The sequence below is a fragment of the Prinia subflava genome, chromosome 8, assembly GCF_021018805.1.
Source record: "Prinia subflava isolate CZ2003 ecotype Zambia chromosome 8, Cam_Psub_1.2, whole genome shotgun sequence".
Taxonomy (NCBI): domain Eukaryota; kingdom Metazoa; phylum Chordata; class Aves; order Passeriformes; family Cisticolidae; genus Prinia; species Prinia subflava.
Window position 1 is genome coordinate 30730734 of NC_086254.1, and position 18556 is coordinate 30749289.

Below are 18556 nucleotides of genomic sequence, written 5' to 3' on the forward strand. Positions count from 1 at the left end.
AGAGATGCCCTGGTACAGACAGTGCTGTGTGCAGCCCTATTGCTTCCAGCTGCTGCTGTTCCTGCCCCAACAAGCCTGGGGGATTTTTTTCTGTGTGTGGATGCTCTAGGAGCTGTTCCCAGTCAATCTACAGAATACGTCTGAAATGTTCTGAGAAAGCACCAGTGGACTTGCAGTGGTCTCAGGACTTTAATCAGATCTCAGCTCTCTGTTTCCTATCTCAGCAGACCCAGCCTGGGTGTTTTCCAGTAGCTTCCCTCCTCCCAGCACTTTACAAGTCCTTGTCCCTCCAGTTTCAGGACCAGTTAAACTGAAGCAGGATGCAGAAGGGCACCCTGGATCAATGACATTTTTTCTTGCCTTACAGAAGCCAAATCGAATCCGAGCTGAGCTTTACATTGGCAGATGCTGAATCAGGCCACTGGGAAAAAAAAAATCAATGGAGCCGTTTCCAGAGCCTGTTTTCCATCCCCTCCAAAAACAGGGAGGGTTCTTCTGTGCCTGCAAAGTCCCGTGACCGACTCCACCCTCCTGTTCTCTCATCTCTGTAACCTTTGCATAAGCTCTCTGATGAGACCCTCCCCTGAGTTCAGTATTTCCAAACCACCAGCAGCCACAGCCCTGCTCCGATGGCACCTTCTGCCAGGGCTCTGCCAGCATCCCATGGGGCAGCCCCACGCCGACCCCTCCAGGGAATCTGTGCTCAAGAGCTGGGGGTGATCTCAAGGTCACACAAGGTCAGGGCACCCCTAACGGGGGCTGGTACCCCTCGTGCCCTTCAAGCCTTGCTCGGTTTAGCGAGCCAAGACCCAGCTAAACGAACAGGCCCCTGGAGAGGCAGCGTGTGCCTGCAGGATGCAGAGGGATGCAGCAATCTGTCGTGGTTTACTCCCCACGGCGCAGCAGTAATTCATCACAAAGTACCACTAGATGGGGCCTTCCGGACAGCGATCCGGGGAGAGCAGCCGCTGCCTGGCCAGCCTGCTCAGCCTGCTCCCTGCCTGCTCCCCTGCTCCCTGCCTGTTCCCTGCCTGCTCCCTGCCTGCTCAGCCTGCTCCCTGCCTGCTCCCCTGCTCCCTGCCTGCTCCCTGCCTGCTCCCTGTCTGCTCCCTGCCTGCTCCCTGCCTGCTCCCCTGTTCCCTGCCTGCTCCCTGCCTGCTCCCTGTCTGCTCCCTGCCTGCTCCCTGCCTGCTCCCTGCCTGCTCAGCCTGCTCCCTGCCTGCTCCCTGCCTGCTCCCTGCCTGCTCTGCACCCACCGTGTCCCCTCCAGTGCAGGGAACCCCGAAGATGCTTGCAGCGAGGGCAAGCTCTGGAGCAGAGGGCAGGCGGTGCTGCATGAGGGTGCCAGCTCTTCAAAGCTCAGTTTTCCCTCGTTTTTGCAGCCCCAAAGCAGAGGCCAAGCAAGAGCCTGTCCCTGTGGGTGACCCTGAGGCCGGTTCAGGGATTTAGGAAGACCTGGGCTGGGGAGAGAGGTTGTTACTGGGGGCTGTTGCCTGGGGGAGAACAGGGAGGAGGCAGGGCAGAGCACAGCACTGCCCAACCTCACCCCCTCATCACCTTCTGAGGAGCAAACCATCACCACAACCAAGTAATTAATTTTCATCTCCCACTCCCTAGAAAACTGCTCCTTGCACTGTATTTATGCAGCTGGGTACCAGTTTGGCCCTGCGCCCTCCCAGTGCTCCCGGGTGAAGTGTGCCTCAGTTTCCCCACTCAAACCAGCTCTTCCAAACCTTCCTGTTTCTGTCCTCACCAGCAGGTCCACACTGAGAGCCTTCACACAGCCCTGAGACACAGGCTGGCTCCCTGTGCCTGCACAGCCCTGTCCCCCATCCTCACCAGAACCTGCCCCTCCAACACCCCTACCCGGACTGGCTTTATCCCCTGGCACTGGCAATCGTTCCAAGGGTGGGAAATTATCTCCAGGCTCCCAGACTGCTGGAGATGGGGCGTGACAAAGCCAAGTGTCATAAAGCACAAGTCCAGATGTCCAGGTCACTGTATTCAGCTTGCCTGCACAGCTGTGCCTGCAGACCTCAGGGTGATGCTCACAGGGCTGGGAGAGCAGCAGCAGCTCCAGAAGCCCCAATGCTCTCCGAGTCTCCTGGCCCATCTGCAATTGTGACACACCTTGCTAATTCTGGAAGTGACCCCCGGCTGTGCCTCCTTTGTCCAATTTGGGCAGGCATCCCGGGCTTTGGTATACACCAAAGGCTTCTGGGCTCTCCCCCTGTATGAGCTACATAACACCCAATAGGCAGAAATTAATTTGTGCTCTCCAAAAATAGTTGAATACCTTTAAAGAGCCATTGCTCCTTCTTTCCGTGAGGGTTGCAAGGCAGGCACGACACCTTCTAGGCTGTTTAAAGCCAGTGTCCGTCACCGTGGCTATTTATTACACATCCGCCATATCTACAGCATCCAAAAAAAAAAAAAAAAAAAAATCCTGATCTCTACCGAAAAAAATGTTCTTAAGGGGTGGGAGCTGCCCCGGATTGCCGAGCTGGCAGGCAGCAGGCAGGAGGCTCCGCTGCTGCCTCCTCTGTTGAAGCGATGCCCGCACGTTTCCGTGGGAGCCCCGCCACGAGCGGGGCCGGGCTGCGAGCGCACCCCCAGCCCCGCGGGCGGCGGCAGCAGCCCGGGCTGTGACCCCGCTGCCCACCGGAGCCGGAGCCGGCCCGGAGCGATGGGCTGGCGGGAGCCCATGTGATGCTGGGCTGGCGCCGCTCGCTCCCCGCCGCTCTCCCGCTCGCTCGCTCGCTGTCATGGCGACTCCCAATAATGTTACTGCCACCAACTGCAGCTGGTGGCCCATCTCGGCGCTGGAGAACAGCGCGGGGAAATCCACCGAGGGGGAGGAAAATCACGACCCGACGGACCCCGCTCTCAAATCCCAGGACAGATTGGTTTTGTACCACTGGACCCAGTCGTTCAGCTCACAAAAGGTAAAGAAAAACAATCGCTCGGCCGGACTCCTGGGAGAGAATCACCTCCAGTTCCCCGGGCATCCCTTTGCCTGGGGAGGGTGGATGCACCCGGGGGACAGCGAGGGGCTCAGCCCCGTGCCTGGCCGGGGCAGCACAGAGCGGCCGGGCAGATCTTTGTACCTTTGAACAGCATCCGCCTGGGGAGGGGATGGGGCGAGGCATGGGGATGAGGATGGGGGGAGGCTCAGCCAAATCTTGCCTTTGCTTTGGGATCACGGCTTGCACCGGGAGCCGCCTCGGCTTTTGTGCTCGCTGCCAGCCCCACACTGGCGTGGCCGGGAGCGCAGACAAAGGAGAGCCGGGCCCCGGGACCACCCTGATGCTGGAGAGGAGAGGCAGCCCCGAGCCGGGCTGGTGCCCGGGAGAGGATCCCGGACCCCGGCACGCAGCGATGATTCACCCCTCTCACTGCAGCAGTGCCCTGGAAATTCTATTCCCGGGGTGCCCCAGCAAGAAATCCCGTTTTCCAGACAATAGTAAATGCTCATTTCGCAGCACAGCAGCTGTGTAGCAAACCCAACCTTCTCCCCCGGCCCCAAGCCCCCCACCATTCCTGAGCCATTGATACCATATGGAGAACGGGCTGTTGGGAGGGTGGGTGGTGGAACACCAAGTTCCCCGGTGCCAGGGCCTCCCCGAGCTGCACAGACCGGCGGGAGGCCGGGGCAGAGGTGCGGACACAAAGGAGGGAGGATGCCCAATGCAGCAGGGTGGCTGCACATGGTCGGCCCCGCACGGGCTCGGATCCGCACTGGAGCGGGATGCTCGGCTCTCCGCGGAATTCCCAGGAAGGTTTTGTCACCTCTGTCTGGGATCACCCTTTGGGGTGCTGGCAGGGGCTGGGGTACCCTGGGAGCCTTGGCTGCCTCCTCCAGGCCTTCAGCTCCTGACGGCAGAACAGGGAGGCACAGGGAGCTTGGGGCTGCATACCCCAGGTGGTGCTGGCTGAGGTTTATTTATCAGCTGGGAGGAAAAGGCCAGGAGCGAGTTGCAATTGAGGAACCCAGGCTTTCTCTTGTTTGACTTTAAAAGAAAAAATTAACTTGCCAGTCCTGTGAATAATTAATGACTAATACCCCGGGAACTCTGAAGTACTCACAGAAATGCTTATATATGTTAAATTGTATTTTTAGCTGCTGCTAGTTGGATGAAAACAAGTACTTTTCCCTCATTCAGTGGTTTGGTAAATCATGGCTTTCTCACATCCCCCGTGGGCTTTTTTTTTTGTGTGTGTTTGACATAGTTCATAATAGTCAGGTTTTATAACCCAGAAGCCTAAAATGCCATCCCTGAGTGCATGTTCAACACGGGCTCAGGCACAGAGCAGAGCAGCAGGATCAGCCCTGAGGGCTGGAAGTTGGGGTGGGGGTGGTGGTGGTGTCCCACACCCAGCCTCACTCCTGCCCCTCTCACCTTTCTGGACTCACCTTTCCCACCCCTGAGATGTGTGGGTGCCACCCCCGCAGTGCTGGAGGAGGGCAGTGGCAGGGGAAGGGGGAGGCAGCAGGTTTGACACAAGAGGTGTGAAGGTGCTGGGTGATGCTCTCAAGCTAATGTCAGCATGGAGGAGGAGGGTCACAGGGGCTGCCTGGAATTTCCCATGGAACAGAGCCTTCACCAGCTCAAAACGTGCTGGTAAAGCCAGAGTCCACTCCTGAGAGTGGGACATACCTGAGTCAGCAACCAGGTCTCCTTCAGCCAGGCAGCAGAACTCACTGGGTGCACGTGCAAGGCATAACATTGCTGCAGCCTCTGCTTCCTCCTCCTTTTCTTCCTCAGGATCCACAGTAGCATCACTCATTCTACCCCAGCTGGGGATTTCTTGTCTCCCCCCACCTACTGCTGAAGGATTGGCTCTCAGCCCTCCAGCTCTGTCACACAGGCCACCAGGACCAGAGAGGATGGTCCATGATTCTGAGAAGACAGGATGGGTTTGGGTATCCCCTCTTCACCAGGAAAACAAATTCTTTCGTGGCTGCTGCATTTTGCAGCTGTCCCATGCAACAGCTGCTTGGCTTCTTGCAGGGCAAGCACGTGATGCTGGCATGTCACTGTGTTTAAGTTTTAGGGAAGGGTCTGGGGTAGTGTCATGGGGTAGGGGGGACTGGAGACCAGCTCAGTGCATGGGGCTGAGCCCTTTCTCCCCCGAATTCTTGGCCCAGGTGCGGTTGGTGATCGCAGAGAAGGGGCTGCCCTGCGAGGAGCGGGACGTCAGCATGCCCCTGATGGAGCACAAGGAGCCCTGGTTCATGCGGCTCAACCTGGGCGAGGAGGTGCCCGTCATCATCCACAGGGACAACATCATCAGCGACTACAACCAGATCATCGACTACATGGAGAAGAACTTCACAGGAGGTAATGCAAGGCTGCCTTGTGCCTCACAGGAAATTCGTGTCTAGTCCAGATTCTGTTTGCTAAACGAATCCACTTTTTCCTTTAAAGTTTCATATTTGCCCCACAAGATCAGCAAGCCACCAGCCCACCCCAGACTTCTATGCTTTCCCTTGAAATTGAAGAATTTCCAGCAGAAATCCCCTGCTGGAGGGCTCTGAGGGGTGTGGTAGCTGAGTCCCCTTTTTTCTGTCCTGGAAGTCACTCTTCCAAACCAGACAATTTCTCTCAGTCCCCATGGTGCATGGTGGCATGGGCAGCCCATGGGAACACTTCTGACCTCAGGCACATTTTGGCTTTGGGTAATTGTGTAAAGGGGCTGTAAGGAAGAAGGTGGGTTTGGGCTCTGTGCTGCTGCCCCTCTCCCCACTTCCCTGAGGATTCCTGGGCCATGGGCAGGGGACCCTGCTGTCCCTGCTGCTGCTGTGCCCCAGAGAAAACAGCCTCCTTAAAGTCAAAAACAGCCAGCAGTGCTGAGGACCATGGGAGGATGATGTGACACAAACCCAGAGGAAGGGACAGCCAGGAGAGGGAAGCTCATATTCCCCCCGGAGCAGGGCTGCAGGCAGTGGCCTGCTGAGCCCGGCACATCGGGATGCTGAGACAGAGCTCCAAGTCAGATTTGCTCAGCAGCTGTGTGAGCAGCCTCTCCCTGGCATCTCACACCCCTTCACCCTCATTCCCCCAATCCTGGGGGCAGCTGGGCTGGGACACCCCCTGGGCAGGCTTCAAAGCTGAGCAGGGATCTTGGGCTTTGCCATCACCATGTTTGCCCCAGCATCCATCCCCTTGCAACAGAGACATCAAAAACATCTCAAAATAGCTCCCGAAGCAAGGGCGCCTTGCCAGCTCAGCTGCTGTCCTCTCCCGGCCCCACCACTGTGCTGCTGCTCCGTGGAGGCACGCAGCTCTCCCACCAGTGGGGCAGCAGGGCTGGCTCCATCAGGAGAATCCCACACCAGCAGCAGGTCCTAGGGAATGGCAGCTGCTTTCCTGCCTGGCAGCAGCCCCAGCACCAAGGGACATCAGGGGGTGTCAGTCCCTGCACCCCTTCACCTGGTCTCTGCGAAGGGCAGGTGGTCTGACATATGTGACAACAGGCTGTCCCCAGCAGGAGGGGGACACAGAGCTGTCCGAGCGCTGGGAAACTCCTGTTGTTGAGATTTTCCAGCCAGGTGCAGTTTCTCACCTTTTTGCTGAGGAATGGAGAGGGGAAGCTCCGGGAAAGAGGGCCCAGAGCATCACTCCCTGCTCCATGCTCTGCTCCATCCTATCACCCAGTAATGGGTGATTTACCAGGATGTGGCAGTGCTGAAATGGGGGGGATCAGCCACCTTGCAGAAATGTGTAGAGTTTGAAAAGGCCTTTACAAGGAATTGTTGCTGAGCTGTGTTTTCCCCTGGGCTAAGTTTTCCCCTGGGCTTTATCAGCTGCTTACACACCCTGGGGGCCAGTTATCAGTAAAGGGTGGTGTGTGGAGAAATGTTTTCCTTCCCCCAAAATAGCAGTGAAAAGTGCCAATAAGCCACATTTGAGGGTGCTTCTCACTAGGACATTGCCCAGCAGTGCCCAGAAACCATTGATGAGTTGACCAGGGCAATATTTCTTGCAGGAAATAGTATCCTCCAAGGTCTGCACCCCCTTGCACAGCCATGAAGTCCAACAGCAGCCCCTATGTGGAGGTTGCTGTGGCATGTAAAGGCAAGTCAAGCCATCCCAATGAAAAACCTCACTGGAGCGTGCTGAAGGCCGTGGGCTGGTGGCCAGCACGCTGCTATTTCATTGTGGTTTCTCCATCTTCCTGCGGGATGGGGCAGTCCCTGTGGATGTGCTGCTCCCAGCCTCAGCTCCAGCCTGTCAGGTGCTGGCCAGGAGCCCTGTGGAAGGAGCACACAAGCTGTAGGTCAGTTATTGTTTCATTCATCTGGGCACTTTTTTCGGGTGGAAAATCCCCACTTGGAGAGCTGGAGCCCAGGCAGCACAGGCAGCGAGCAGCCCATAGCAGGGAGGAGCCACCAAAACCTCCCTTTGCTCAGGGGACAGTGACACTGATGCTTATCAGTGGGAATAACTCTGTGGAGCCTTCCAGCAGGTAAAGCTGGGTCACAGCCATGAGGAGATTTCCAGTGCAGGAGGTACCAAAATTTGCCTGGTTCTCCTCCAGCCATGGGCACCAGCAGCAGGCACAATAATGGCAAGGCAAGATCCTGCCAGGCGGGCATTGCTGTGCCTGCAGCCCCCTCCTGCCACCAGCAGCAGGGCTGGGCAGAGCACAGCTGTCACTTCAGGCCCTGACACCAGGGGCTGCCCTGGTCACAGCTGCCAAAGTCCCTCTGCCAGCGTGACCTGACTCTGGTGGAGGCGCTGGCACTGGGAGAGCCCAGGGGATGTGGGCAACAGAATCAGTCCTGGTGGTGGATTTACTCACTGCCTGTGAACTGCTGTCTGCAGACACTATAAACGTTTATGAGCCCTTAAAAAACTCAGAGAGTTAAAAAACTTGGGGGAGACAAGAGCAACGTTTTGCTTCTTCTGGTGTCACTTGCCATGTATTTTGAGCTGAAAGTGTAATAAAAGGCACAATGCAAACCACCTTCCATGGAAAGAGGATAAAACCCAACGAGGCAGGGAGGAGCAGAGCCAGCAAAGGATGTTCCTGCAGATGAGACACTGGCTGAGCATGGAGGGAAGATACACTGGGCTCCTTTGGTTATCTACTCCCATTGCCCATTTTTGAGATTTTCAAGGAAGCCCAAGATAATGAGGTACCTCACTGCCACTGGAGTAAAGAATATTTAACTCAGGAGATCCTAAACTCAAATCCCCCTATTTTAGCTCTTTTCTGCAGACCTGGAAGATTTTTCTCCCATTGTAAGAGATGTGAAATTACAGTGTACAAATTCAGAGGCTGTGGAGGCTCGGGGCTGGCTGCACTGACTCCAGGGAACAGGAGGGCAGTGGGGCTGGGTGATGACATCCATACCCTCCCCTGTGATCCTGCGGGTTTGCCCATGGGGGGCATGGGCTGGCTGTGCTCCTGGGATGGGCAGCAGGGAGGGACAGAGAGTGGCAGATTGGAGTGCATGCCCCGCCTCAGGCAGCCCTGCTGTCCCAGTAGAACTGCCCAGTGCTGTCCTGGGCAGGCTCGGGAGGCGCTGACGGGTGCCTGAGCCCCAGCAGTGCCCTGACCCGTGTGCCTGTGCCCGCAGAGAACGTGCCGCAGCTGATCCCCGAGCCGGGCAGCCCGCTGCACTCGCGGGTGCTGCAGTACCGCGAGCTGCTGGACTCGCTGCCCATGGACGCCTACACACACGGCTGCATCCTGCACCCCGAGCTCACCACCGACTCCATGATCCCAAAGTACGCCACCACTGAGATCCGCAGTAAGTCTCCTCTCCACGGGGCTGCCCGGGGCTCCTTCGGGCTCCACGGCCCAGCCAGCTGCCATGCTCCTGCTCATCTCCTCTCTCCAGGCAGGGACAGAGCTGATCTGGGAATTGCAGGCATCCTACAGACACTTCCTAACCCAGGGGCTCCCATGGGCCGTGCACATTTCTCCTCAGCTCTCTGGGCCACAGGAATTTGCCCCTCTCCCTGCAATAACTCTAAGGGCAAAGGCGGGAGAGAGCAGCCAGATTGAGTTGCAGGCAGTGGATGAATCGGCATAAGTCTGTGTACCTGACCTTCAAGTGCTCATGAAACATTGACGATGCTTAATATAACTCAATGGCAGGGATTGCTCCTGGGGAGAATTCCTCGCCAGAAAAGCGACCTTGTCGGGAGGGTATTGGCATGTCCCAGGTCCCTCCCTTCCCTTAGGCTCTGGCCCCAAGCTGAGCCCATAGAAAACACTGTTCCCACCCCCATCCCTTCGGTTGCCTGGGTCCCAGATGGTCCTGCTGAGGTGGGATGCACTTGTGCACAAAGAGAAATAGGCAGTCCCTGAGGTGCAGCGTGTGGTCTGCCCTGCCTCTGCTGACACCTGGCACAGACAGCTTTCCCCATGTCACCAAGTGTCACCTCCACCCCCAGGCCTTGGGCTGATGTAGGCCAGAGCCCATCCCCTCCCCAAAGGATGCTGCTGTGATGGCTTCAGCTCCTCCCCCTCCTCCTCTCATCCCCTCCCCAGCCCTCTGCCGAGGTCTCTCGGTATCTCCTTGTCCAAACCTCGTCACTGGTGGCATTTTTCCCGAGCCATTGGAGGGGCACAAGCAGGTCCGTGGGCTGATGGTGTCCTTCCTCCCCAGCACATCTTCTGCACTCAGGCAGTGCTCGACTGCCCTGCTGCAGTGGGTGCTGAGGGAAATCCATGTAGCTGTGTCCCAAGGAGAGGGTGAACCGAGGTTCCAGGTTCTCCCAAGGGGAATGAAATCAGGATGATATCCAGGTTTCCATCTGAGTTGCAGCCCCAGGAGAGCTGGTTGGCAGCCTTAGCAAGCACAAACTCATGGCAGAAAACGGGGAATTTCAGCATTCTGTGGCAGTGCACAGCCTGCTGCTGGCTCCCACCCCAGCCAGCCCTGGCACCTCCCGCACCAGCGCATTGGCAGAGCCAGGGCCTCCCTTGTTGGAGGGAGCAAGGAGGGAAAGACAGATGGTCCCTGGCAGGAAGACATTAGCCCACTTTGGGTAATTCATGCTATCCCTTGGGTGTTACTCTGCCTCTAGGATTCCTTTCTTCCTGCTCCTTCCCCTCCTTTAGCTCCCTTGCACAAAGCCCTTGCCATCCTCCCTATGCCCAGAGAGGCAGAAGGGGGAGCATCCACACCATGGTGGGGCTCCACACCGTGGAACTGCATCCCTGGACACCAAACCAGGGCAGGGCAGCTCCAGCCAGGAGGGAGCACTCCCCCCTCTGCCCCTCCCTGCCCCACTGCTCTGAACGTGCACCCGAGTGTGGGCAGCCAGCTCAGACATCCCAAAGGTTCAGCCTGCTGGGGATGGAGTGGCAGGAGACGGGTTATGGGCAAGCTCAGGGCTGTTCTTAAATCAGCAAACAACAGACAGAACTTCCAGCAGCTCCAGTACGAATCCAGCAGGGGAGATGAAGAGCTGAAACTTCACCTGTAACTCTCAGGCCAGGGCTTAGCACAGGGAGGGGGATTGGCCACACCTTGGAGCCAGCGCTGCCCTGTGCGAGTGGATGGGATGGCCCACGGAGCCACATGCCCTCAGATGTGCAAGCACAGCAGCAGCAAACCATGAAATTGGCCCATTTTAGCTCTCTGGGGTGTTTTTCCTTGGTGCTACAGCAATATTCTGACTGCAGGATGAGGTACTTTGCTATCAGACCTTTGGCATCCCAGCCTCTCTCTGTCTCCCCCCAGGACATTTAGCTAACGCCACCACGGATCTGATGAAGCTGGACCATGAAGAGGAGCCACAGCTATCTGAGCCTTACCTCTCCAAGCAGAAGAAGCTCATGGTGAGTGGGTCAAAGCCACGCACATCCCTGGTGCTGGGGGAACATGACCCACAGAGCTTTGTGTCCCTGCATCATTTATTCCCCATTCTAACCCTGCTCTCCACCCAGGCCAAGATCCTGGAGCATGATAATGTGAACTACTTGAAGAAGATCCTTGGAGAACTTGGGATGGTGCTAGACCAGATTGAGGCTGAACTGGAGAAGAGGAAATTGGAGTACCAAGGTAAGCACTGGGCTGTGTTTATGGGGTGTTTTTCCACAAGAGGCTGAAGTGCAACAGTCAAAAGCTTTCTACCTGATGAACAACTATCATGAAGAACCACTGGTGGGTCTGGGGCTGCCACTGGGCTCTCCTGGTTTTGGGTACACTGATGTTGTTGCAGCCAGGGTCTTACTAACCTCTGGCAAACCACCCCTGCACCCCTTGCCACAGGGGATAGCGAGACTCCTGTCCTCATGGGGGCTCTTTGGGAGCCCCAAAGTCCTCACAGGGCGATGGCAGGTGCCCTCTACCCCAGCAAGGGGTGGACATTGACTGATGCTCTGTGGTTCAGGAAGGAGCAGGCTGGCCCCAGGCACTTGCACCATGAGGAGCACTGGCTGCTGAAAGTGCAGAGATGGGGACGTGTGCCACAGCCAAGCCCACTCACATCAACAGGCTGTGGCATATCCCAGGGGAGCACGGGCAGGGAAACCCAGGAATTTGAGGGGCCCTGGGGGCAGAGCCTTTGCAGAACGTGCGTCACATGGCAGCAGGTGGGAGAGAGGGACACCAGCCACCCCTGACATCAAATCCACAGTGCTGGGAGCCTGCCAAGAGCAGCCCTGGCAGTCAGGGGTGCCTGGGCACAGCTGGGCAGCGCTTGTCCTGCCATCACCCCTGATGACACCGTCCTTCCTCCTCTCCTCCCCACTGCTGGCAGGGCTCAGAGCCCCGGGAGGGCTGGAGGCTGCCAGCACACGGTGCCAGATGCAGAGCAGAGCCCAGACACCGTTAACCAGGGGATGGTCCCACAGCTGCCCCTGCCCTCAGGGCCAGCCTCAGCCCAGGGGAACCCTGCATCACTCCTGGGGCCACACTGGAGGGCCCTCAGAGGTGCCAAGGTTGGGCCCTGCAGGGCATCGGGCTGGGGATTTACCAAGAGCCCTGATGTGCTCACAGTGGCATCCTGCCTTGCCCTAATTTCCTCAAACACCCTCATTAATTGGTGTGAGGGCTGGGACAGCAGAATTCAGCCTAATGAGGTGCCCTGGGAGGACATCCCAGGTGCCTGGAGCAGAGGCATCGCTGCTGCTGCTGTTGCCAGCACCCAGGTGCTCCAATGCCCGCAGTCCTTGTCTGCTGCTCCTGCCCTGTGCTCCAGAACCCCAAACTCCCACGCCGTGCCCATGGCCTGGTCAGGATCTCAGCAGTGGGCATGATCACCACTTTGGCAACGTCCCAGGAGCTGCAGTGCAGCAGCTCCACTCCCACGCAGCCCAGGCTGCAGCGACGCAGGAAGAGGAGGGTGGGAGGGGCTGCAGGAGCACAGGAGACCCCGGCCACAGGCACCCCAGGCAGTGGGACAGACTGATCCCAGCTGGGGCTGCTGTGGAGGCACAGGGGAAGAGTTGCTTTTGCTTGTGCCTGTACCCCACATCGGGGTCCTGACCTCAGCAGAGGTGCAAACCCAGAGGCAGGAGGGGCAGGATCACAGCTCTCCCAAAGTCACCACCCTCACGTGTACTTTGTCCTTCACCTGCAGCAGTGCCTGGAGCGAGGCAGCTGCCTCAGTTCTGCTCCCCTCACCTCGGAGCAGCAGCACCCACCAGGTCCCCACCACACCCAAGAAGCTCTGGCTGCAGCACCCCCACAAGTCATTAGTCACCGAAAATATTTATTGACTAATTAGGCACAGGCAGTCTGTCCACTCGGGCAGTGCCTCCAGCAGGATTAGGCAGGCTGCCAAGCAACTACAAATGAGGGTTGCTAATTACCCATAATTGCCCTGGCCTGGTCCTGCAGGCAGCCCTACAGCAGCAGTGCCTGGGCTGCTGTACCTGAGCCTCTCTTCTCTTTCCTGATATAACAGCCATAGGACAATGGAGAGTCCCAGAATTAGAAATCTGGAGCAAAGCTGACTGAGGGTGGATTTTTGTGTCCCTTCTGATGTTCTTTACCTCCACCTTCTCTCATCTCCCTCAGCTCCATCTCAGCCCAGCTCCTCGGTATTGAAAGGGCACCGGGAGAGTGCTTAACAATATCCTGGCCTGCAACTGCTTTTTCCAGCCTAACAACAGCTTGGTTTATTTTTGGATGTCGCTCTAGTGGGGTTATTTCCAGGTTCACCCATTATCAGGGGCTGTCAACCCTTCAGTGTCTTTCTTCACGTCCTGCACTCACACTGAGCTCTGTCTCCCCAAAAAGCCTGGCTCTTGGCACAGACATGCTGCCAGTTTTGGTGTCCTGGAGCAGGGCCCCTGGTACAGGAGAGAGAACAAAGGCAGAACCTCCCCTGCAACAGCATACAAGAGAGAGCAGCCAGGCCATCCAGCAAATAGTTTTGATTCCTGAGGATTTCTCACATCCCTAAAATAGGCTAAGTTGACGTGGCACTCCTGAAACAGCTCCTGGTGCAGCCAAGGGCAGACACTGCTGCTCTCCCTGAGCACTGACACAGCAGAAGGGGTCACTACACAGCATCTTCCTTCAAGAGGGAGAAGGGCTTTTTTTTAGGGACCTCCTGGGTACAGGAGGATGTCATCTCCTGCTGCTCTTGACTTGGGGGAGAGGCAGCAGAGCCACTTTGCAGCAGTAATTTGTATATTCACACAGGCTATAAATGGTGATCTCATATTCCCAGCTTTTGGCACCCCCATACCTCCATCACGTAACCTGGCAGATGGGCTCTGAGCTCCTGGGCCACCAAAGAGCTGGGAAAAAACACCCCAGATCTAATACAAATGCTCCTGCCTCTGTGGACCTTTTGGGCAAGATTTTAGGTGCCCACCCAAGGGACTCTTACCTTTACTCTGTCTCTTCTCTCTCCAGGGCAGAAGTGTGAACTTTGGCTCTGCGGATGCGTCTTTACTTTGGCCGATGTCTTGTTAGGAGCCACCCTGCACCGCCTCAAGTTTCTGGGACTCTCTAAGAAATACTGGGAAGATGGCAGCAGGCCTAACCTACAGTCCTTCTTTGACAGGATACAGAAACGCTTCGCCTTCAGGAAAGTTTTGGGAGACATACACACCACGCTCCTCTCTGCAGTGGTACCCAATGCCTTCAGGCTGGTCAAGCGGAAACCTCCCTCCTTCCTTGGAGCCTCCTTCCTGATGGGATCTCTGGGGGGAATGGGATATTTTGCTTATTGGTACTTAAAGAAAAAATACATCTAGTGCTGACTGCTTGGTGTTTAGTTTGGTGTCTCTGTGCTGTGTGAAATTATGATGAAGCCTCAGTAACTGTAATGAAATTTGAAGCAAGGTAATGAATAATTATATTGTTTAATGTAACATTCCATAGTCTAGAAGTAGAAACCTATACTGCAAGGAAATAAGACAACAACAACAACAACAACAACAAAAGTGTCAACTTGTAAATGCCTTTTTTAGATTTAAGTATTCAACTCCAGCGAGAGGCTCAAGGGTTCACGGGCTCAGCCGTGCCCGCCGGGAAGCGGCGCTGCCTCCAGCACCAGCCAGCTCCAGTGGGAGAGACAGGAACCCCAGGAGGCTTCCCGACACCCAAGTTGACTAATGGGACTTGGATACTCGTTCCTGTGCGTTTGTGTTCCCAAATTGTTCACTGGCCACATTTCACACATGCAGGTAGTGGGGACTTTCTTCTTCTAGAAAGTTGTGTTGTCGTGCTCGGAGGATTTTCTGGGAGCAGGGTGCAGTAGCTGGTCACAGTCAAGGTGGATTTCTGTTCTTCAAGTATCCATTTTAAAAATTATTTTCATTAAAAGGAATATTTTTTATTGAGCTGCTCTTAGAATGTATTCACTTTCTACGTCTGGTTTTGGTGGGCTTTTTTTTAAAGAATTTAATGTCTGTCTTTAACTGCCGCACTTTTTTCTTGAGATAAATCGTTTTGACTTTCATCCTGAATTCTGGCACATGAAGGAGATTATTGTTTTAAGCCTTTTGGCTCTGTCTCTTGAGTTTTCTTTCATGGATTTGCAAAGCATCTTTCACCAACTGAGCATATTTGGACTCTGAAAAAGTACAACCATTTTCAGAACTTTTCAGCACTTTCCTGAAGGCGCTTTGGCTTTCTTCCATCGGGGGCTCTTCTCTGTCATTTCCTCGCTGTGTGTTTTCTTAGGGACACTTTGCACAGAATCACATTGATGACTTTCTTGTGCCTTTTGCATGCTGGAAAGAATAACGGGCCTCACTGCTACTCATGCTTTGGAAACTGAGATCCTCAATAAACCATATGGGAGGAGTAATGGCTTTGCATCTCTAAATGTGTTCCACATCCTGCTGGTCCTAGTGCAAGGCATGCCTGAGGGCAGTGGGATGTGCAGGAGGTTTGTGCTTTGGCTTATGTACTGCACTGGTATAAAACTTGCATGGAATTATATGTATTCCTCTTCCAACCACTAATTTCTGTCAGCACTCAGCCTGCTGGCTTTGCAGGCACTCCAGTGATCCCTGGGAGCCATGCTGCATCTTGGGGCTTGGGAACGAATGCCAAGTGTGGCTGAAATAACAGGAATTGCACTTGCTTCTGATTCAAAAGTTATCTTTATGGATTTGGAAGCAGCAAGCTTCCCCAGGAGCTTTTGATACAACCTGGCAGCCACAGAATTGGGAATATTTAGCAGGAATTCCAAGGGATGAGCACACAGGGAGTGCAAAAAGCACACATTTATAGGTTGCTTGTTTGTAAGGCTGGCCTGACAGTCTTCTGGAATTCAACAGGCTGTGGAGCTGCAGAGGCTCTGTGTTATCTGTGTAACCCCCCCGTGGTTGGGGCTGCACTTAAAATTGGTGTGTGAGAACCTCCATCCACCACCTGCATGTGCCCACCTGGCTCCTGCAGCTGAGGCTGCTGAGCAGAACCTTGCAGACACACGTTCTCCCAAATACATTCAGTGTTTGCTTCGTGGATCCAGTGACTTCAGAAGAAATAGTTATTTTCCTTCTTTTTGAAGAGGGTGCCCTGAGCTCCTCCCTTTTGCTGCATCTGAAAGGTGTAAGAAAATGAACTGTGGGTCATCCTCTCTTTGGTCAGTTAGCTGGTGATAAACCCCACTGAAAGATTTATAAAGATACACAAACATGAAACCCTTACCAGGATTTCACCCTTTTCCCTTTGTTTGTGGTTCTAACACACATTCCCCAGTGATCTCCAAAAGCTGATGAAATGCACACACCAGGTGTAGAAAGGAATATTAATGGCTACAAGGCCAGGAAACCCAGAGGGAAGGAGAGCAAATCCTTCCTCCATTCCTAGGATTTCAGTCCAAGAATGAGGCAGAAGGAAGCTGCTTAGCAAGACTGCTGCTGGTTATTTTGCTCCCTAATTTTATTTATTTTTGTATTTTAAACCACAGAATAAATTTAAGCATGGAGCAAATCAGATCTCTAAACACTGGAGGAAATAGGTGTGTGTTTTGTTTAGAGCACACTGTTAAAATGCAGCTGTTACAAGGAAGCCAGGCAGATCCAGCAGCTGGAATAAGGCATGGACAGGATCTGTCAACAGTGTTGCACTGTGGGCTACTGGGAAGCCACTGATGCTGTAGTGGTGGATTTTGTACAGGTTCTCAGCTAGAAATAGTCAATAGTAAGCCTTTGTTCTGCACCAAATTAAAAAGAAATAAAAAATAAAATAAAATAAAATAAAATAAAATAAAATAAAATAAAATAAAATAAAATAAAATAAAATAAAATAAAATAAAATAAAATAAAATAAAATAAAATAAAATAAAATAAAATAATAAAATAAGTGCCACTCCCTGCCACTAAGCCTTGTTTTCCTGCCCTGGTAAGGAAAAAGTACCAGGACTTTGCTCCAGGGAAAAGCAATCGGGGAGAGTGATAAAGGACAATTACTGTGGCAGGCAGAGGCTGGATTGATGTGTGAGATCCCTGGAACGATGTCAGAGCCCGATCAATCCCGATTAGCCTGTTGCTGGAAGCAGCCCTGTGGTCATTACACGCTGTCATCATAAAAATTTGCTCTTGCTCCAGCTGATCTCAGCCACATCAGACCTTTTCTGCCCCAGTTCCAGTGCAGAGGGGATCCCACTGCACGACCTGCCCATGAGCCAGGCACTGACCTGTTCACTGCCCAGGGCATGTTCTGTACACAGAAATATGAAAATAATGGCAAAAATCTGTTTTCTCACTCCAGGACTTTATGCTTTGCTCTCAGCAAGGTGTGGGGTAACAGCAGTGCCCAAGGGGAAAGGCTGGAAGGTGAGGCCCCTCAGAGGTGCTATTTTATATTTTAAACAAGAGGGAATGGCTCCTGCTGCAGGATACTCCTGTGGGCCTGACCCAACCTCAGCCAGGGTTCACTCTAGATGTACTTATTTACCCTAGCAAAACTTTATCCTTTGGAATCCCTGTATTTTAGAGACAAATGTGCTTTGAGGCACCTCAATGCTTTAAATTCTGTATCTGCTGAGGTGTGGAACTTCTGATTATCAGAGGGATGAAAATCAGAGGCTTTATGTCAGGTCCAAGCACCCCTGAGATTCAGCTTCATGACACAGTCTCTCCCTCCTGCCTCCCAAGCCTCCTGTTAAACAGGCTCCCAGTGGTCACATTTGCAGAGTTACAGCTTCTGAAATCTTTTTACTCCTACAGGATTTGCTCCAAAGATTCGATTATGAAAATTGAAAATGTACATGTCAGCCTTACTGCTGGCTAGCAGCATTCTCCTTTGCTTGGTAAGGGATGGAGAAGACCTCTCCATGCAGAATAAAGGATTTCAACACCAAGCTGGCCAGAGGACAGGGAACACACCACAGAGCCTCTCACAGCTCGCCAAAGAAATCCAGGTCAAGAGCTGCCTAAGAATATCTAGTGTCCATTTGGTGGTCCTGCCAGAAATTATTTGCCAAGTGTTCTTCTGTTTTTGAATGAAAAAACCCATCTTTACCACCCAACTGCAATTTCAGAATCCAGGCTACAGAGGGAGGAGGGATGATGTAAGAGCTGCTCCTTCCTTTCTGCTGTGAAAGTAAATGAAGGATTTCCCCATGTAACACCAAACAGAAAACATTAAAGCTTGTGAAAATATTTAACATCAGGTTGTGTTTGGTGGCATTCACTGCCATCATTAGGATCAAAGCCAAATGCAGGCAATGACAGCAAGTAAATCCCTCAGGCTGCTGAAAGATATACGGGATTAAAATAATGTGGGATAATATGAATATAGTATTTTGAGATGGCTAGGGATAATACAAAATATGATAACATGAGATTACAAACTAAAAACCCAAAGGAACAGGAAATTATGTACGACCTAAGAACCAACCATTGTAACCCCAAACTTGCAATTACCTGTGGCATAGCTGAGGATAAAAGGGCAATTTCTATTCACAGCAAAGCTGCTCTTGCTACACAAGTCTGTAGAAAAGCTCTTTCTGCCATGGTGGGACAGAACAAAGTCCACACCTCAGCAGCAGTGCCCAGGGAAAATTGCAGATGTTTCAGAGCCAGCCATTTCTACTGAATCTGAAGTTATAAGCAGTAATAAAAACACACAGGATCTTGAGTTCTCTGATAAAGCACATTCATGATAAATACATTT

At 53.7% G+C, this 18556-nt stretch overlaps 1 protein-coding gene across 1 annotated transcript; it reads left to right on the forward strand.

Annotated features, from left to right (window-relative positions):
- Positions 1-2463: 2463 nt before the first annotated feature.
- Positions 2464-18328, forward strand: GDAP1L1 (ganglioside induced differentiation associated protein 1 like 1). Its single transcript, XM_063404592.1, has 6 exons — positions 2464-2945; positions 5150-5342; positions 8588-8761; positions 10706-10803; positions 10912-11026; positions 13835-18328. The coding sequence occupies exons 1-6, from the start codon at positions 2766-2768 to the stop codon at positions 14176-14178; spliced, it is 1104 nt and encodes a 367-aa protein (XP_063260662.1). The 5' UTR covers positions 2464-2765; the 3' UTR covers positions 14179-18328.
- The last annotated feature ends 228 nt before the right edge of the window (positions 18329-18556 follow it).